Here is a 22275-nt window from a genome sequence, read left to right as displayed (position 1 = left end):
TAAACCGGGTAGTTCCTCCTCGGGCCTTATTGCTTAATTATAAACCAGGTAGTTCCAAAGCAATAAGGCCCAAGGATTAACTACCCGGTTTATAATTAAGCAATAGGGCCCAATTATTTATTTATTATAAAAACATTTTTTTATTTCACCTTCATTTAACCAGGTAGGCCAGTTGAGAACAAGTTTTCATTTACAACTGCGACCTGGCCAAGATAAAGAAAAGCAGTGCGACAAACACAGACTTACACATGGGATAAACAAATGAACAGTCAATAACACAATAGAAAAATCTATGTACAGTGTGTGCAAATGTAGAAGAGTAGGGAGGTAAGGCAATAAATAGGCCATAGTGGTGAAATAATTACAATTTAGCAATTAAACACTGAAGTGATAGATGTGCAGAAGATGAATGTGCAAGTAGAGATACTGTGGTGCAAAGGAACAACCCAAAAAAATAATATGGGGATGAGGTAGTTGGGTGGGCTATTTACATATGGGCTGTGTAAGGGTGCAATGATCGGTAAGCTGCTCTGACAGCTGATGCTTAAAGTAAGTGAGGGAGATATAAGACTCCAGCTTCAGTCATTTTTGCAATTCGTTCCAGTCATTGGCAGCAGAGAACTGGAAGGAAAAGCGGCCAAAGAGGAGTTGGCTTTGGGGATGACCAGTGAGATATACCTGCTGGAGTGCGTGCTACAGGTGGGTGCTGCTATGGTGACCAGTGAGGTGAGATAAGGTGGGGCTTTACCTAGCAAAGCCTTATAGATGACCTGGAGCCAGTGGGTTTGGCGACGAATAAGAAGCGAAGGCCAGCCAACGAGAGCGTACAGGTCACAGTGGTGGGTAGTATATGGGGCTTTGGTGACAAAACGGATGGCACTGTGATAGACTGCATCCAATTTGCTGAGTAGTGTTGGAGGCTATTTTGTAAATTACATCGCCGAAGTCAAGGATCGGTAGGATAGTCAGTTATAAGAGAGTATGTTTGGCAGCATGAGTGAAGGAGGCTTTGCTGCGAAATAGGAAGTAAATTCTAGAATTAATTTTGGATTGGAGATGCTTAATGTGAGTCTGGAAGGAGAGTTTACAGTCTAACCAGACACCTAGGTATTTGTAGTTGTCCACATATTCTAAGTCAGAACCGTCCAGAGTAGTGACGCTAGACGGGCGGGTGGGTGCGGGCAGCGATCGGTTGAAGAGCATGCATTTAGTTTTACTTGCATTTAAGAGCAGTTGGAGGCCACAGAAGGAGTGTTGTATGGCATTGAAGCTCATCTGGAGGTTTGTTAACAGTGTCCAAAGATGAGCCAGAAGTATACAGAATGGTGTCATCTGCGTAGAGGTGGATCAGAGAATCACCAGTAGCAAGAGCGACATCATTGATATATACAGAGAAAAGAGTCGGCCCGAGAATTGAACCCTGTATCACCCCCATAGAGAATGCCAGAGGTCCGGACAACAGGCCTCCGATTTGAAACACTGAACTCTGAGAAGTAGTTGGTGAACCAGGAGAGGCAGTCTATTGAGAAACCAAGGCTGTTGAGTCTGCCGATAAGAATGCGGTGATTGACAGAGTTGAAAGCCTTAGCGAGGTCGATGAATACGGCTGCACAGTATTGTCTCTTATCGATGGCAGTTATAATATCGTTTAGGACCTTGAGCATGGCCGAGGTGCACCCGTGACCAGCTCGGAAACCAGATTGCATAGCGGAGAAGGTACGGTGGGATTCGAAATGGTCGGTGATCTGTTTGTTAACTTGGCTTTCAAAGACTTTAGAAAGGCAGGGTTGGATGGATATAGGTCTGTAGCAGTTTGGGTCTGGAGTGTCTCCCCCTTTGAAGAGGGGGATGACCGCAGCAGCTTTCCAATCTTTAGGGATCTCAGACGATACGAAAGAGGTTGAACAGGCTAGTAATAGCGGTTGCAACAATTGCAGTGGATCATTTTAGAAAGAGAGGGTCCAGATGATTGTCTAGCCCAGCTGATTTGTAGGGGTCCAGATTTTGCAGCTCTTTCAGAACATCAGCTATCTGGATTTGGGTGAAGGAGAAATGGGGGAGGCTTGGGCAAGTTGCTGTGGGGGGTGCAGAGCTGTTGACCGGGGTAGGGGTAGCCAGGTGGAAAGCATGGCCAGCCATAGAAAAAGGCTATTCGATGCTAATGCAGTACGCCACAGGATGTTTTTGTGCTGGTCAAGGGCAGGCAAGTCTGGAGTGAACCAAGGGCTATATCTGTTCTTAGTTCTATACTTATTTAAGATGGTGAGGAAACCACTTAAAGAATAACCAGGCATCCTCTACTGACGGAATGAGGTCAATATCCTTCCAGGATACCCGGGCCAGGTCGATTAGAAAGGCCTGCTCGCTGAAGTGTTTTAGGGAGCGTTTGACAGTAATGAGGGGTGGTCGGTTGACCGCGGACCCAGGCAATGAGGCAGTGATCGCTGAGATCCTGGTTGAAGACAGTAGAGGTGTATTTAGAGGGCAGGTTGGTCAGGATGATATCAGTGAGGGTGCCCGTGTTTGCGGATTTAGGGTTGTACCTGGTAGGTTCCTTGATAATTTGTGTGAGATTGAGGGCATCTAGCTTAGATTGTAGGACGGCCAGGGTGTTAAGCATATCCCAGTTTAGGTCACCCAACAGTACAAACTCTGAAGATAAATGGGGGGCAATTAATTCACATATGGTGTCCAGGGCACAGCTGCGGGCTGAGCGGGATCTATAACAAGCGGCAACGGTGAGAGACATTTCTGGAGAGGTGGATTTTTAAAAGTAGAAGCTCTAACTGTTTGGGCACAGACCTGGATAGCATGACAGAACTCTGCAGGCTCTCTGTGCAGTAGATTGCAACTCCACCCCCTTTGGCAGTTCTATCTTGGTGGAAAATGTTGTAGTTGGGGATGGAAATTTCAGAATTTTTCATGGCCTTCCTAAGCCAGGATTCAGACACAGCTAGGACATCAGGGTTGGCAGAGTGTGCTAAAGCAGTGAATATAACACATTTAGGGAGGAGGCTTCTGATGTTAACATGCATGAAACCAAGGCTTTTATGGTTACAGAAGTCAACAAATGATACCCCTGGGGAATAGGAGTGGAACCCAGGCTACAGGTCCTGGGTTAACCTCTACATCACCAGAAAGGCTATAAGAACTGGTCGTCTGGTGCGTTGGAACAGAGAATAAAAGGAGCAGATTTCTGGGCGTGTTAGAATAGATTCAGGGCATAATGTACAGACAATGGTATGGTAGGATGTGTGTACAGTGGAGGTAAACCTAGGCGTTGAGTGACGAGAGAGGTTTCGTCTCTGGAGGCACCAGTTAAGCCAGGTGAGGTATCTGCATGTGTGTGGGGTGGGACAAAAGAGCTATTTAAGGCATTCTGAACAGGACTGAAGGCTCTACAGTGAAATAAAACAATAAGAACTAGCCAAGACAGCAGTAGACAAGGCATATTGACATTAGAGAGAGGCATAAAGCAATCACAGGTGTTGATCAGGAGAGCTAAGACAACAACAGGTAAATGGTGATGAATGAGCAGAGTGGGTCAGTTCGGTACATACAGGACCTGAGTTCGAGGCTGGGGCCGACAGGTGAACAAAATGAGGTACCGTGTCATTGAAACAGTCCAGGGGGCATCAGCTGTGTAGCCGAGTGATCATAGGTTCAAAAGAGCAGCAATAGGTGAGCCAGGGTGCCGTTCAGCTTAAAATCCAATTATAATTCGGGTAGTTCCTCCTCAGGCCTTATTGCTTAACTATATGTATATAGTGTCACAGTATACAACACATAACTCTACTTCCACATTTGCGCTTTAGGATAACAATTGTATCGAACACCCAAATACAAGCTAAATAATGTAGACGCTTAAGTGCTAAGAAGCATCCAGGTGTTTTGAGTCCATATTGGACCTAATATTGATTCGGTGCTCATTTTTTGTTTCTATTCTGGACTTTCTATTCCTTCACCTTTGATATTGAACACTGCATTGTTGGGACTGCATTAGACTGCATGTGTAAAGATTGCTGCAAAACTGACGTCATTTGGGTGATAGTGTTGATTAGAATCAAATCAAATCAAAGCCAGGGGTTATCAAGTGTGAGGTAGTGTGATCAGCTCGGCTCCCCACGGCTGTGGTGCTTTATTGAGGACAGGATATGAGAGACGGAGTAGATAAGTGCTCAGCACCTCAAAGTACAAGTCGCGCCGTTTGCGAATGGGCTGCCATGTCAATAATGTGATCTAATAACCAGGGTTTATAACCACCTCAGTCAACCAGTGTAGTTAACTAAATGAGCTCTGGGACTTAAATACGTGTTGAAGTTGTGACTAAGAGCATTTAGTGAGAACTGAGGAACTTAAAATCCAAACGGAAAACTTTAGAAACTGTACACAACCACGTTAGTGTTTTTAAATGTACAATGCCTTTGAAAAGTATTCAGACCCCTTGACTTTTTCCACATTGTTACGTTACAGCCTTATTCTACAATGTAGTAAATAAATAGAAATCCACAGCAATCTACACACAATACCCCAAAGTGACATCACAATACCCCATAGTGACATCACAATACCCCATAGTGACAAAGCGAAAACAGGTTAATAATATTTGCAAATATATTACAGATTTAAAAAAACAGAAATACGTTATTTAAATAAGTATTCAGACCCTTTGCTATGAGACTAAATTGAGCTCAGGTGCATCCTGTTTCCATTGATCGTTCTTGAGACATTTCTACAACTTGGAGTCCACCTGTGGTAAATTCTATTGATTAGACATTATTTGGAAAGGCACACACACCTGTCTATGTAAGGTCCCACAGTTGACAGCGCATGTCAGAGCAAAAACCAAACCACGAGGTCGAAGGAATTGTCCGTAGAGTGCTGAGACAGGATTTTGTCGAGGTACAGATCTAGGGTAGGGAATCAAAAAATGTATGCAGCATTGAAGGTCCCCAAAAACACAGTGGCCTCCATTCTTAAATGGAAGAAGTTCGGAACCACCAAGACTCTTCCTAGAGCTGGCCGCCCGGCCAAACTGAGCAATAAGGGAGAAGGGCCTTGGTCAGGGAGGTGACCAAGAACCCGATGGTCCCTCTGACAGAGCTCCAGAGTTCCTCTGTGGAGATGGGAGAACCTTCCAGAAGGACAAACATCTTTGCAGCACTCCACCAATCAGGCCTTTATGGTGGAGTGGCCAGACAGAAGCCACTCCTCAGTAAAAGGCACCTGACAGCCCACTTTGAGTTTGCCAAAAGGCACCGACAGGACTCTCAGACTATGAGAAACAAGATTCTCTGGTCTGATGAAACCAAGATCGAACTCTTTGGCTTGAATGCCAAGCGCCACCACCAAGCATGGGCAGGGACTGAGCGACTAGTCACGATTGAGGGAAAGATGAACGAAGCAAAGTACAGAGAGATCCCTGATGAAGTCCTGAGCGCTCTGGAGCAGGTTTTCAGACTGGGGCGAAGGTTCACCTTACAACCGGACAATGGCCCTAAGTACACAGCCAAGACAATGCAGGAGTGGCTTAGGGATAAGTCTCCGAATGTCCTTGAGTGGCCCAGCCAATGTCCAAACTTGAACCTGATCGAACATATCTGGAGAGACTTGAAAATAGCTGTGCAGCGACACTCCCCATCCATCCTGACAGAGCTTGAGAGGATCTGCAGAGAAGAATGGGAGAAACTCTGCAAATACAGGTGTGCCAAGCTTGTAGCATGTTACCCAAGAAGACTCAAGGCTATAATCGCTGCCAAAGGTGCTTTAACAAAGTACTGAGTGAAGGGTTTAAATAGTTATGTAAACGTCATAGTTTAATACATTTGCAAAAATGTCTAAAAACCTGTTTTTGCTTTGTCATTATGGGGTATTGTGTTTAGATTGATGAGGGGGGGAAAAAAACAATTTAATCAATTTTAGAATAAGGCCGTAACATAACAAATGTGGAAAAAGTCAAGGGGTCAGAATACTTTCCGAATGCACTGTATATTAAAGAAATAAATGACTCAGGCAAAGTAAAATGACTTTGTTCGTGATGCACGCCCCTTTAAATGATACAAATACAAAAGCAGCCTGAGCACACTGGACTTTAAAACAACCACACAGATGTAACCATTTAATGTTTTATCTGACTGCCACCAGGCTCCCAAATCCGATTCCCAGTACATTCCACAGGTCACATTTATAAGTGAATGTTCCAAAAAATGACCGAGATAAGTGAAAGTTTTGTGAGACACCAGTTGAGAACTATTCTACTACATTCCCATTCAGTTCTAGTACAAGATTTACATTTACATTTTACATTTTAGTCATTTAGCAGACGCTCTTATCCAGAGCGACTTACATTTCATAATTTTGTGCTGGTCAAGGGCAGGCAAGTCTGGAGTGAACCAAGGGCTATATCTGTTCTTAGTTCTGGCCCCCCGTGGGAATCGAACCCACAACCCTGGCGTTGCAAACACCATGCATTGCAAACACCATGCTCTACCAACTGAGCTACAGGGAAGGCAAGATAAGATACAAAGAAAGTTCTGGATCATAGGGTCTTACCGCCCAGGTCTTGCTCAGCCTGAAGATGGGAGCACTCTGCAGGGCTGACACCACAGACACCATAGAGTGGAGGTTATTCAGTTCCAACAGTTTCTGAAAGGAAAAGCACGGTATATTTAATACCCTCAATAGTAACAAAACAATGGATAGTATATATATATATATATATATATATATAAACGCTATCCTGGTTCCAGATCTGTTTCTACCATCTCCTTGCCATTCATTATCACATCAAATATATATGTTTGGCATGACAATTCCTTAAGGGGTTTGCAAGAGAGCAAAAACAGATCTGCCACTCAGGTTAGGACAATGTATATTAATATACACAAAATCATCTGAAACACAACCAAAACAAACAGCAAATGCATCCAACAAATGTGTTGAGTCACAAGCTTGATGTAATCATTGTGTTCTATGAATTTGGGACCAAATACTTAACTTTTTACTACTTTAATACACAGTGAATTTGTCCCAATACATTTTGCTCCCTTAAAATAGGGGGAATAATTTCTAAACGATTCACCGAAAAATACTGAACAAAAATCTAAACGCAACATGTAAAGTGTTGGTGACATGTTTCATTAGCTGAAATAAAAGATCCCAGAAATGTTCCACAAAAAGCTTATTTCGCTTAAATGTTGTGCACAAATTAGTTAACATCCCTGTTAGTGAGCATTTCTCCTTTGCCAAGAAAATCCATCCACCTGACAGGTGTGGCATATCAAGAAGCTGATTAAACAGCATGATCATTACACAGGTGCACCTTGGGCTGGGGGCAATAAAAGGTCACTAAATGTGCAGTTTTGTCACACAACACAATGCCACAGATGTCTCAAGTTGAGGGAGTGTGCACTTGGCATACTGACTGCAGGAATGTCCACCAGAGCTGTTGCCAGAGAATTCAGTGTTCTTTTCTCTACCATAAGTTGCCTCCAAAGTCATTTTAGAGAATTTGGCAGTACGTCCAACCGGGCTCACAACCGCAGGCCACCTGTAACCACTCCAGGACCTCCACATCCGGTTTCTTCACCTGCAGGATCATCTGAGGTGGTGCTGAGGAGTATTGCTGTCTGTAATGAAGCCATTTTGTGGGGAGATTCTCATTCTGATTTGCTAAGCCTAGCACCCCAGTGGGTGGGTCTGGCTCCCCAGTGGGTGGGTCTGGCTCCCCAGTGGGTGGGTCTGGCTCCCCAGTGGGTGGGTCTGGCTCCCCAGGCCTACCCATGGCTTTGTCCTTGCACAGTCATGTGAAATCACAAGATTAGGGCCTAATTTATTTAAATTGACTGATTTCCTTATATGAACTGTAACTCAGTAAAATCTTTGAAATTGTTGCATGTTACGTTGATGGTCTTGTTCAGTATAGATGAAAATACCTTCAAGTTAAAGCTGACAGTCTGCACTTTAACCTCATAGGTCACTTGCTTGATTTCAAATCCAAAACTGTTGGAAGTATACAGTCAACATAAGAAAAAATGCCTCACTATACAGTACATCTGGAATAATAATCCAAGAGATTTAAAAACTGTGCTGATGAAAAGTTAAATCTAAAGAGAAAACAAGAAAGAGAGAGAACTAATGGCCTAACCAGAGGAATGAATACTTGGCTTTGTGAATAAAATCATACAGGTCTCCATATACATGTGCTAGCTCTTAGTCTAATATAGACAGCCACCATTGGATATCAGGATTAGGGTGAATTCATTCTAAAATCTATTGAAATTCACTGAAATGCAACATATGAATTGAAAACAGTCCTCGTTGAAAAGTCTAGTGAATCATACATCCATAAATAGCACATCCCTGGGTCGCTCGTCTTTTCAGTTCGCTGCAGTTAGCAACTTGAACGAGCTGCAAAAAATGTAAAATAAAACACTTACAGTTTTATCTCCATCTCGTCATTCAAAAAGACTCAATCATGGACGTACATACTGACAGTTGTGGCTGCTTCACGTGATTTATTGTTGTGTCTACCTTCTTGTACTGTTGTCTGTGCCCGATAATGTTTTGTGCTGCTACCATGTTGTGTTTCTACCATGCTATGTTGTCATCTTAGGTTTCTCTTTATGTAGCGTCTCTCTTGTACTGTTGTGTGTTTCGTCCTATATTTTTATTCCCAGCCCCCGTCCCCGCAGGAGGCCTTTTTCTTTTTGGTAGGCCGTCATTGTAAATAAGAATTTGTTCTCAACTGACTTGCCTAGTTAAAGTTTAAATAAAAATAAACAAATTGGAATCAGACTCCTGAAGGTAACATGAAACTGACCCATAACCTGTTGACTAGAATAACCTACGGCAACAACCACATCTAAAAAAAAATTTACCTAATACTTCTGTCCTCATGAGTTTTAAATTAGTCCGTTTTTCTACTATTAGCTGAATGAGAAGATAAATATTAAATTCTCTCTCCTATTTCCAACTGAATTGATTGACAGTTTTTGGTATTTCTAAAATCCTCCCCATTTCCAATGGTCAATATACCTGCTGCTGTTTTCCTGGTCCATGATGATGTCATGGTTCCACTAAGCTCTTTCCACCCCCACACCATAACCTCTGGGAGGTACTCTCACTGCTGCAGCTCCCTGATTGGACTGTGGCCGGACAGAGAGAGAGAGAACCTATTGTTTTTTTGTCATTGGTGTGTCTGCTTTCTTCATTACTTCTAATACGCTGGCGTTAACGTGACCAGGAGTTCTTAAACCTTTTTCAGCTCCAGAAACCAAAATGAGAAATTGACCGTCCTCCAACGATCCAAATTAACAAGAAATGGTGTGTGATTATAGATGTATTCTCATAACTCATGACCCACCTCTCATGTCCAGGGCCCACTTTGGGTCCTGACCCAGTTTAATAAACCCTGCGTAGTGTGTTCCCCTCAAAACTCTGGTCCTAGAGGACCACTAAGTAAGCTGGATCTCACTCCAGCAGGGCACTGTTAGAGGCCATTATAAGTCATGTTTGATTGTTTCTGGGAAACCAATACAGTGATGATTCATTTGAAATTCACTTAAAAAAAAGAAAAAGAAAAGGTGAGTGAATCATTTTCATGTGGACCAACAGTCTGTCAAAAGGTGAGTTCATTTAGATCATGACTGCATGCTAGCAGATTACCCATAGACTTCCAGTCTTTGCGCTAATGATAGTTAGCATTGGCTCACAAAAACTACCTCTAACTTCCTTCATACTGGGCACAGAGGCATAACAATCGTATACACGAATTCATCTAACTCTGGGGAAGTAGATAAAATCCAGAAGTATCCCTTTAAATCCGTTGCTGGGTGATTGTTTGGCTTTGACAGTGGGCCGTCAGAACTAGAGAACACCACATGCATTACTGGAGGGTTGCCTTCATTGGGGTTAAGCTATAACAATGAATTCAGAAAAAACAATTGCCAATCCAATTCTTGACATCAACCTTAACGTGAAAATGTTGTACCGGGGATAATATTTATAGATTCATTCAAGTGGTCTGGTTTTGAAATCAGAGAATAGCATTCCAGTTGATTTACAGATGTGGTCACAGAAGATAACAAGAGAAACATGTTGGGTTCAATTATTCCACTGTGAACCATTATTCAGATAAATAAAACGTAAGTATTTGTGAATTATGAGCTCTGGAAAACACTTAGACAAAGTTCTGGTTCACCATTCAAAAGCTCTAAACTATCTGAAAGGCTAGCCCATGTTCATGTCATATGCCACCAGCATTTTTCACAGCATATTTTTCCTCACTAAAATTGGGTTTTATTTGATAGAGAAATAACAACGCGTGACACGTACAGGTGACCAAGTTGGGTGGGGAGGGAATAACGCGAAAGAGATGAAGAGAATTACATGTATGGCGCCGATTAATGAGCTAAGACGGATCAAAAAAAGGCCTATAATTATGGCGCTGTAATAAAATCTTGATAGATGTGCTGAGCAAGATGAACAGTACCTTGTTTCAAAGCAGCACCTCGTTTCAAAGCAGCACATGATGCAGGTACTTTTCTACTCGACGGAATTGGAGTATAACATTTTTTTTTGGCCAGATCAAAACCAAAGCGCTGCCACAGTGTTTTAATGTTGATGACTACACACTATGATTAATTAAGCTATTCATTCATAAATCATACAGCTGGAAAAAACCAAAACGTCATACTTAACATTTTGTACCTTAGATTCAAGAAGTCTGTTTGAATAAAACATTATTTTTTTTAAACATCTGCAATATCGTTTATTTTCATACCTACACTTCTCAACCTGATCCTCGGAAAGGACACTGCTACGTGGTATTTAAGTCCCGTGTGTTGCTTGGGCCAACCATACGGGTAACACACCAGGATGGCCTGGTGGTATAAATAGGACCTCAGCATAGACGGAAGACACCCTGTACAACAGGTTATAGTCCCACGTAATGTCAATAACTCCCTAGACGATTTTTAGAGGTTCAAACTAACACTTTGTTTTGGTGGCAACTGCAAACTGTTGACATAGTACTTTAGCTAACTACCCTCAATACACTGTAAACTGTTGTCATAGTACTTTAGCTAACTACCCTCAATACACTATAAACTGTTGACATAGTACTTTAGCTAACTACCCTCAATTTGCTGTAAACTGTTGACATAGCTAAAGTACTAACTACCCTCAATACACTGTTGTCATAGTACTTTAGTTAACTACCCTCAATACACTAAACTGTTGTCATAGTACTTTAGCTAACTACCCTCAATTCACTGGAAAACTTAGTTGCTACATGTTCAGTTGACGGTGAACTAATCAAACTGAATATCTGTGTATAGTATTACAGATTAACTGTGTATGTGTGGGGGTGGGGGAGATCTACTCAAATCAACGTTTAGGGTTTGAGTGTGAGACATCTTGGCAGTGTTGGAATGAATTAAATGGTGAACCGAGGGGAGCTCAGAGTGAACAAGGGTCCATAGGGACAGCAGTATTGGTGTGAACCTCAAGGCCTAGTGGACATTGGAGGTATTACTCAAAAGGTTGGTTTGTAGTGTCTGTGCCAGGAGAACCTCTGGATTTCACAACAACATTTTGCGTTATGGAACAGCAGGCGATGATGGGATGTTTCCTCAATAAAACTGGTTGACTAGTATGGCTACAAAGAAAGGAATATTCACACCATTTTCTCATTCACCCTAGAACCAATATTCTCAGTGGCCAAGTGGTCTGATGGAGTGAACTCACCTTGGCTATTTTAACAAAATGGCTCAGTATTTCTGCTCGGATCTTCAGTGTCTGGGCTGTCAAAATTTCTCTCACCAGCCAAAAGCTAACCTGCAAAAAACAAGAAGTACATTATTACTGAGTATACATATGGAGAACAGTATTAAAAGACGCACACAATCTAGACATCAGTCTAGATTCACATTACCGACTCATGACAGCAGGATGAAACCAGATGGTATTCTTTTCAATGAGACAACCATTATTACAGAAAATTAGACAAATTATGCCCATTTTTAGATTGGTAAATTAGTAGTTAGTCTAGCGGGGGAGGGGGTATGCAGACCCCAAGGACCAACCAGGAAGGAATAGGCCTACCTCTACACAGTTCCCCAAGTCAGGAGACTTGTTCTCTGCTGTTCACCAGTTCCATAGCCATTGTGGCTGATCAGATTAGAGGCACTAGTGAGAATCACTCACTTAACACTGTGGTTAGCGAGCGGTAGTCACTCATGGCTAACTTTGGGATTAAAAGCAATAGCAGCTGGAGTCTGTGCATGTCTTGTCAGAAATGGGCAAGGCAACACAGGGGACGCTCACTCAAGCTCATAACCCCTACAAGGTCTGGTCCATGAATCTCCTTAGAGGCCTGGAGGGAAATTCAATTGACAAAAACCACTAGCTTAAGGAGAACTCATTTCTGAATTTACCAAAAAAAATAAAAAAATAAAAGGGAAGAAAATTTCAAGCAAAACCCACAATAACACTAGACATGGAAACCCATTAAAAGCCATTTGGTTTCCTTGATTGTAATTGTGCCGCAAACACTGTGTGCCATCCACATGGGCTTAGCTTGGCAGAGCCTCCCAAACCCCAAATGAGTTTAACAAAGGGCATTTGCAGTGGTATTGTGTGTAAAACTGTAGATGACGGCTTTCTGCAAACCACAGAGTTATTTCACCCATGTGAACATGAGAACACAAGGAGAGACGCATGATGAATCCAAACCGTTCTTGACAACAACTTGCCCTTTTCACCTACATCTGACAGTTTTATTATGCTCGAAGGCTAATTCCTTTATCAAGTGGGGGCAAAAGCTCTGCTTTTTAGTTTTCACTGGAAAATATAAATTAAACTTTGCTTGTAACGCAGCTCAACTGGCTATCACCGTGACAGGAACTGCTGTCTGATTCTGACTGGACAGTTCCTTTCTGTTACGACAGGTTTAGGTTTTTGACAGGAAGACACCCTGCTATAACCTTCTGGTTCTGGCCTATGTCAGATTTACTGTAACAGCTCTGGAGGAAACAGAGACCACAGGGTAAACCAGAGATCCTACAACTGAACACCATTAAGACAGATCCTGAGACTTCCACCTGTAAGCTTGGGAAGCCTCCATTTGACAGACAACCATCTTGACATATTTCCTGCCGGGTCCCCCATGGGCTTGTTCTAGCTCCAACGCTTTTCTCAGATACTAGCCCTGGAATGGGCCTGTCTATAGCCCTGAATAGGAACCCTGGAATGGGCCTGTCTATAGCCCTGAATAGGAACCCTGGAATGGGCCTGTCTATAGCCCTGAATAGGAACCCTGGAATGGGCCTGTCTGGAATGGGCCTGTCTATTTTCACTCTAAATCTTTGAATGGTTATGGGGCCCGTGCAAGTAGTTCATGGTTTAAAGGTGAATTAGCCTCAAACATGACTGAACATTTGTCTGCTTGCAAACATGGGGAACTTAACCCTCATGTATAATATATGTATGGCTCATGGGTGGAACCGATGCTGGGTGCAACACAACACAACGTGAAGCAGACTACATGATCATGCACCTATGCAATTAATCTATCAAGATGCAGGGATACAGTAATATACAATTTGTTATGGTACAAGAGAAGGAAACCTGTCTATACACTTTGCCATGTTAAAACTGCCCAGGCATCAGCCGAGACTCCCACTGTTGATTGGATTACTTCAAACCATAGTCAAATATGAAAGAGAGAAATCGCACTACAATGTCCGTTTACCCACTTACCCTTTAACTACCCACTATGCATTGATAAAACAAACATTTTAACTTCCCACTATTCATTGATAAAAGAAAACATTAAAGTCCCACTATGCATCAGTAAAAAAAAAAAAAAAAATACCTCGAACTATTCATCGACAAGCCAAACATTTTAACTATCCACTGTTGATTTATAAAACATTTTAAAACTAGGCTCTCAGAAATGTTTTGGTGTTAGCCATTCCAACTGAAGATGAGGTAGTTCTCCTGGGACTCACATCAGCAAATCACTGAGGATCCTCTCAAACCAACAATCTTACTGTCACAGCGGAAACCGTGAGAAATCAATATCGCCTCACCAGAAAACAATGTTGTTCATGTTATTACGTTACAGTGCCTTCAGAAACTACTCACACCCCTTGACTTTTTCAACATTTTGTGCTGTTACAGCCTGAATTATAAATTGATTGAGATTTTGTGTCACTGGCCTACACACAATACCCCATAATGTAAAAGTGGCATTATGTTATTAGAATTTTTTACAAATTAATTAAAAATGAAAAGTTTAAATGTCTTTGAGTCAATAAGTATTCAACCTCTTTGTTATAGCAAGCCTAAATACGTTTGAGTAAAACGTGCTTAAAAACTCAAATAATAGTAGCATTGATTCGGTGTGCAATAGTAGTGTTTAACTTGTTATGGATAGGGGGCAGTATTTTCATGGCCGGATAAAAAACGTACCCGATTGAATCTGATTATTACTCCTGCCCAGAAACTAGAATATACATATAATTATTAGCTTTGGATAGAAAACACTCCAAAGTTTCTAAAACTGTTTGAATGGTGTCTGAGTATAACAGAACTCATTTGGCAGGCCAAAACCTGAAGATTCCAAACAGGAAGCGCCCTCTCTGACTATTTCTTGGCCTTCTTGATCATCTCTATCCAAAACAGGGGATCTCTGCTGTAACGTGACATTTTCTAATGCTCCCATAGGCTGTCAGAAGGCGCCAGAACGTTGAATGATGACTTTGCAGGCCATGGCTGAAAAACAGTAGCGCATTTGGTAAGTGGTCGATCTGAGAACAATGAGACTGGTGCGCGCGTGCACGAGACGACTCCATGTTTTTATTTTCAGTCTTTGAACAAAAACAGGGTTTCCCGGTCGGAATATTATCGCTTTTTTACGAGAAAAATCGCATAAAAATGGATTTTAAACAGCGTTTGACATGCGTCGAAGTACGGTAATGGAATATTTTGAATTTTTTTGTCACGAAACGCGCCGGGCGCGTCACCCTTCTTTACCCTTCGGATAGTGTCTTGAACGCACAACAAAACGCCGCTATTTGGATATAACTATGGATTATTTGGAACCAAACCAACATTTGTTATTGAAGTAGAAGTCCTGGGAGTGCATTCTGACGAAGAACAGCAAAGGTAATCCAATTTTTCTTATAGTAAATCTGAGTTTGGTGAGGGTCAAATTAGCTAGCCATGATGGCCGGGCTATCTACTCAGAATATTGCAAAATGTGCTTTCATCGAAAAGCTATTTTAAAATCGGACACCGCGATTGCATAAAGGAGTTCTGTATCTATAATTCTTAAAATAATTATGTTTTTTGTGAACGTTAATCGTGAGTAATTTAGTAAATTCACCGGAAGTGTTCGGTGGGAATGCTAGTTCTGAACGTCACATGCTAATGTAAAAAGCTGTTTTTTGATATAAATATGAACTTGATTGAACAAAACATGCACGTATTGTATAACAATGTCCTAGGAGTGTCATCTGATGAAGATCAAAGGTTAGTGCTGCATTTAGCTGTGGTTTTGTTTTTTGTGACATTATATGCTAGCTTGAAAAATGGGTGTCTGATTATTTCTGGCTGGGTACTCTGCTGACATAATCTAATGTTTTGCTTTCGCTGTAAAGCCTTTTTGAAATCGGACAGTGTGGTTAGATAAAGGAGAGTCTTGTCTTTAATGGTGTAAAATAGTCATATGTTTGAAAAATGGAAGTTTTCGGATTTTCGAGGAGTTTGTATTTCGCGCCACGCCTATCATTGGATATTGGAGCAGGTGTTCCGTTAGCGGAACGTCTAGATGTAAGATTAACATGATTTTTTAAATTACTACCTTCATCTCTGTACCCCACACATACAGATAATTGTAAGGTCCATCAGTCTAGCAGTGAATTTCAAACAGTTTGTTCACATCGGCTACTGAGAGCGTTGGCATCCGGAACAGCTGGTGCTCTCGTGCATGCTTCAGTGTTGCTTGCCTCGACGCGAGCATAAAAAAGGCATTTAGCTCGTCTGGTAGGCTCGTGTCACTGGGCAGCTTGCATCTGGGTTTCCCTTTGTCGTCCATAATAGTTTTCAAGCCCTGCCACATCCGAAGAGCGTCAGAGCCAGTGTAGTAGGATTCAATCTTAATCCTGTATTGACGCTTTTCTTGTTTGATGGTTCGTCTGAGGGCATAGCGGGATTTCTTATAAGCGTCCATATTAGTCTCCCGCTCCTTGAAAGCGGCAGCTCTGGCCTTTAGCTCAATACGGATGTTGCCTGTAATCCATGGCTTCTGGTTGGGATATGTACGTACAGTCACTGTGGGGATGACATCATCGATGCACTTATTGATGAAGCAGATGACTGAGGTGGTGTATTCCTCAATGCCATTGGATAAATCCCGGAACATATTCCAGTCTGTGCTAGCAAAACAGTCCTGTAGTGTAGCATCCACATCATCTGACCACTTCCGCATTGAGCGAGCCACTGGTATTTCCTGCTTTAGTTTTTGCTTGTAAGCAGGAATCAGGAGGATAGAATTATGTTCAGATTTGCCAAATTGAGGGCGGGGGAGAGCTCTGTATGCATCTATTTGTGTGGAGTAAAGGTGGTCTAGGATTTATTTTTCCCCTGGTTGCACATGTGGCATGCTGGTAAAAATGTGGTAACACTGATATAAGTTTGCCTGCATTAAAGTCCCCGGCCACTAGGAGCGCCGCTTCTGGGTGAGCATTTTCTTCTTTGCTTATGGCCTTATAGAGTTGGCTGAGAATGGTCTTAGTGCCAGCTTCGCTTTGTGGTGCTAAATAGATGGCTACGAATAATACAGATACTCTTCGTAGATAGTGCGGTTGACAGCTTATCATAAGGTACTCTACCTCAGTCGAGCAATACCTCAAGACTTCTTTAATATTAGACATCGGGCACCAGCTGTTATTGACAAAAAGACACACCCTCACCCCTCGTCTTATCAGAGGTAGCGTCTCTGTTCTGCCGGTACATGGAAAATCCCGCCAGCTCTATATTGTCCATTTCCTCATTCAGCCATGTCTCGGTGAAACATAAGATGTTGCAGTTTTTAGGATAATCTTAATATTAGGTCATAAATTTTATTTTTTAATGATTGCACATTAGCAAGAAGAATGGAAGGCATTGGGAGTTTACGTGCTCGCCTCCGGATTCTCAGAAGGATCCACGATCTGCGTCCCCTTTTCCAGTGTCTTTTATTCACGCAAAATGCATGATCTGGGCATGTTCCAGTGAAAGCAGGATATCCTTCTCGTCGGACTCGTTAAAGGAAAAAGTTTCTTCCAGTCCGCGATGAGAAATCGCTTTTCTGATGTCCAGAAGTTATTTTCGGTCATAAGAGACGGTAGCAGCAACATTATGTACACAATAAGTAAAAAAAAATAAGTTACACAAAACGCAAAATAACAAAATTGCAATTGGTTGGGAGAATGTAAAACATCAGCCATGTTCTTCGGGGCCATTTTTATGCAATGCTCTGCCTTCTTAAAAACACTATCAACAAGGCAGGTACTACAGGCACTAGTTTTGTCGCACCTAGACTACTGTTCAGTCGTGTGGTCAGATGCCACAAAGAGGGACTTAGGAAAATTACAGTTGGTTCAGAACAGGGCAGCACGGCTGGTCCTTGGAAGTACACAGAGAGCTAACAATAATATGCATCTCAATCTCTTCTGGCTCAAAGTAGATGAGAGATTGACTTCATCACTACTTGTATTTATGAGAGGTATTGAATGCACCCATGCATACCCCACAAGACATGCCACCAGGGGTCTCTTCACAGTCCTCAAATCCAGAACATACTATGGGAGGCGCACAGTACTACATGGAACTCTATTCCACATCAAGTAACTCATGCAAGCAGTAAAATTAGATTTAAAAAAACATTAAAAAAAATACAAATTATGGAACAGCGGGGACTGTGAAGAAACACAAACACCGGCACAGACGCATGATAAGAGACGGACTCTACACACACACACACACACACACACACGGATGTTGCATTACAGACACACTACCATTCAAAAGTTTGGGGTCACTTAGAAATATCCTTGTTTTTGAAAGCAAAGCACATTTTTTGTCCATTAAAATAACATCAAATTAATCAGAAATACAGTATAGACATTGTTAATGTTGTAAATGACTATTGTAGCTGGAAACAGCAGATTATTTTATGAAATATCTACATAGGCATACAGAGGCCCATTATCAGCAACCAATGGCACATTGTGTTAGCTAATCCAAGTTTATCATTTTGAAAGGCTAATTGATCATTAGAAAATCCTGTTGCAATTATGTTAACAAGCTGAAAACTGTTGTTCTGATTAAAGAAGCAATAAAACTGGCCTTCTTTAGACTGGTTGAGTATCTGGAGCATCAGCATTTGTGGGTTCGATTACAGGCTCAAAATGGCCAGAAACAAATAACTTTCTGATGAAACTGAAGATCTCGTACAACACTGTGTACTACTCCCTTCACAGAACAGCGCAAACTGGCTCTAACCAGAATAGAAAGAGGAGTGGGAGGCCTTGGTGCACAACTGAGCAAGAGGACAGGTACATTAGCGTGTCTAGTTTGATAAACAGACACCTCACAAGTCCTCACTGGCAGCTTCATTAAAAAGTACCCGCAAAACCCCAGTCTCAACGCCAACAGTGAAGAGACGACTCCGGGATGCTGGCCTTCTAGACAGAGTTGCAAAGAAAAAGCCATATCTCAGACTGGCCAATAAAAAGAAAATATTAGAATGCCAAAAGAACAGACACTGGACAGAGGAACTCTGCCTAGAAGGCCAGCATCCTGGAGTCGCCTCTTCACTGTTGGCGTTGAGACTGGGGTTTTGCGGGTACTATTTAATGAAGCTGCCAGTTGAGGACTTGTGAGGCATCTGTTTCTCAAACTAGACACTAATGTACTTGTACTCTTGCTCAGTTGTGCTTTTGAACAGTATTGTATGTGATAGTGGAGTAGTGGCCTGAGGAAACACACTAAATGTATTGGATAAAGTATTATGAAATGTAATGTCCTGTAATATTTTAAATTGTATATAACTGCCTTAATGTTGCTGAACCCCAGGAAGAGTAGCTGCTACCTTGGCAACAGCTAATGGGGGATCCATAATAAACCCCAGGAAGAGTAGCTGCTGCCTTGGCTACAGCTAGATGGGAATCCATAATAAACCACAGGAAGAAGAGTAGCTTCTGCCTTGGCAACAGCTAGATGGGAATCCATAATAAACCCCAGGAAGAGTAGCTGCTGCCTTGGCAACAGCTAGATGGGAATCCATAATAAACCCCAGGAAGAGTAGCTTCTGCCTTGGCAACAGCTAGATGGGAATCCATAATAAACCCCAGGAAGAGTAGCTGCTGCCTTGGCAACAGCTAGATGGGAATCCATAATAAACCCCAGGAAGAGTAGCTGCTGCCTTGGCAACAGCTAATGGGGATCCTTCATAATACTTCTCTGTGTAGCATGCACACGTAAAAGTATTGCTCAAGTCCAACAAACTGGAATTTAACGTTGTGGATAAAGTTCGGAATGACACAATTTCATGTGTCCAACATCTAAAAGGATGTATTTCCGTGTTTTTGGAGCCTTTTTTCACGTTTTGTTCTGTGCCCCTGTAAATGCAGAACGAGTATGAGGAAGTCTATTGCTGGTGGGGTAAGTGATATCTCACAAAAAAAGGTTCTGGACACTTCCATAACATGCCATTTATATCCCAAAATACAGATTGGAGTAAAAAAAAAAAAAGTGATCTCTCTCATTTAACTGGCACTGTTCTTTGGCCTACGGTCTGGGAAGCTGTTCAATGGTCTTCATTCTTCTTGATTCAGCTGTAAATCCTAACTTTGATTTAGATAAAATGTTCACTTAGTAATGCATTGATGTCAAAGGGACACTTAAAAAGAGAAAATTCACCTAAATTAGCACCACAATGAAGGTCTGGTGGTGGTCAGTCTAACACTCCCTTTTCAAAAATCGGTAACCTGCAGCAAAATTGCAATGAGCTAAACCTCTGGCTTGAGGACGGGACTGATCTGAATGTTACACCTTTCAAACTAGGCCTTAAGATGGATATGAGAGCAATGTGCTTGGATCACGAGGGACCTAAAAAAAAAAAAAAGGCACCGAGTTGAAAGACTCATTACATCATCCACTGTGCTGCTTTCCACCGTTGCCATTTGACACAAACTGGTCCATTGCTCAAGAGCTAAAGAGACACTTATCCGAAAGCCCTTTGAGGAGGCGCCAGAGACGTTGAGTGTTGGACGGGGTCTAATCTCTCACTAAGCTCTAAGGTCACCCTGTATCCTGGGTACCTATGAGGAATTAGCTATGGTTCTGCAACAGGGCCTTGAGGAGTGGAGGAGAGAACGGGGAAACCGATATGCAACTTGGAGAGTATCCCCCCCCTAACACTATCATCATTCTTTCCGTGAATGTTGTGGCCGGCTACTGCGGCTCAAAGCTCTCCACCTGCCAGGGAACCCCCACAAGTTCTAGAGTGGAAGTGGAGTGCTGTGAATGAGTGAGTTCTGAGGTTGATCATGTGATGGAAGGGATGATTCAATAGAATCAACACTCGCTATGACAACATGCCATTTTTATCTCAGCTGAGGCCTCACCCAGCTGAGGCCAAGAGACACTTAAAAAGGAGCTCAGTGTAATCCCACAGTGTCATCAATCATTCACTCCTTAGGTCAACATAAACCTCCAGGAATGTATCATTAGAACAATTGACGTTAATAACATGGTTGATATCACTCCACTCCTTGGAGCATCTTTGAGCGATGTCTCCTTTCAAACTATGGCTTCATCCCAGCTAAAATGCTCCCAGGAAATGAACCCACAGAGGAGAATGGAACCGAAATTAAACAGACATCAACACATGGTAATGCAACACGGGATCAATCTGAAAGAAATAAATGTAATACATTTTATACAAAAGAACACAAATCCATATCTTAACGAGTCCAGCAACATGACCAGGACCAATAGCATCACAATTACGGTTCTGTCTGTTGTGAAATAACAGTTTTTCCCCTCAGGACTTCGGGTGAGGGATATAGCAAACCTACCATTTCTCAAGCCGTAATCAAAACACATCCATTGTGTGCAACACTACAGCGAAAAGGAAAACCTCCTTTAAACCTGCTAAATTTAATGCCAAAATGTAGACTTCCGCCTAAATAGACATACATAAAAGTAATTATCATGAGGGCCATAAACAACACATAGTAATGCTTATGACTCGTCACAACTTCATCTTTAAGTACCTAGTGATTTCGTCCCTCTGTGACCAAGAGAAAGAGGTCTTGTTTCAATTCTACAAAATTAGTTTGAAATCTTCTGCGAACTTCACAACAAGATGATGCTGCTTTGCTGCAATCGCTAGGCTCCTCCACTTCATATGCCGTATTGTAAGCGGAGCTGCGAGGTTCACAGGCAGAGGAAATCGATCCTTTGTATGGATAGGCCAGAAAACATAATGCGTCGCTCCCTATTCAAATGAGGTGTCAGATTTCACATATTGCATCTCAGATGAGAGTGGAGAGCAGAATGTGAAGCGGGACAACCAGAGCGTTCACAGAGTTCACAGCAATTGAAGTTGCGCCGTTCACAGAGCACACTGTACACAAAAATGTCGGTCGGAAATGGTCGAGAACTGCTTAAAGTCCCCTAAATAGGGGACTTACTGTTTAAAAAGGTTTTGAATTCCTCGCCAATCAGCGACTGAAAGTTTACATCCTGTTTCTCCCGTTTCCAAGACGATATAAAAAATAAAAAAACTGTTGCGTGATTGGTTTGAACCATTCTGCTGATTATGCTTCAGTGGTCATGCAACAGTCAACATCTCAAGTGTTTAAGGGAATCCAAGAGAGAATCCCAGATACCCTCCATGCTCGTGAAACAGTCCCCAGATGTCCTTCGGTGGACAAGGATGTAAAAGGAAGCTGGAGGAGGCATTGGGATCTTTCAGAGGATCTCTTTCTCTCTTGCCTATGGCGGTGTATGCATGTGACCCTTCAACAAGCACCCAACCTTCCTTTACATGTGTGGACATCTTTCTAGAACCATGGAGGCAGCTAGTCATGTTTGGCCTAATAGTGTCATAAAAACAGACCCAACCACCAGCTAAGAGAATGGTCATTTAAGTCATTTAAGTCTAAATATGGATGTTTATTTAAGTTAACTCAGCACTCTTCCATTTTGGCAACAAAT

General features: G+C 42.1%; 1 protein-coding gene across 2 annotated transcripts in view; it reads right to left on the bottom strand.

The window, feature by feature from the left end:
• LOC106572010 (ras-specific guanine nucleotide-releasing factor RalGPS1) overlaps window positions 1-22275 on the bottom strand; it is a 284633-nt gene that overhangs the window by 152872 nt on the left and 109486 nt on the right. For both annotated transcript variants that reach the window (XM_014145707.3, XM_014145728.3), the window contains exons 6-7: window positions 11749-11838; window positions 6553-6645 (exon numbers count right to left, since the gene is read on the bottom strand). In XM_014145707.3, coding sequence (XP_014001182.1) covers window positions 6553-6645; window positions 11749-11838 — 183 coding nt within the window. The remainder of the gene's footprint in view (window positions 1-6552; window positions 6646-11748; window positions 11839-22275) is intronic.

The sequence above is a fragment of the Salmo salar genome, chromosome 01, assembly GCF_965601325.2.
Source record: "Salmo salar chromosome 01, fSalSal1, whole genome shotgun sequence".
Lineage (NCBI taxonomy): Eukaryota > Metazoa > Chordata > Actinopteri > Salmoniformes > Salmonidae > Salmo > Salmo salar.
The sequence above is the reverse complement of the archived record's forward strand: the minus strand, read 5'-3'. Positions and strand labels throughout refer to the sequence as shown.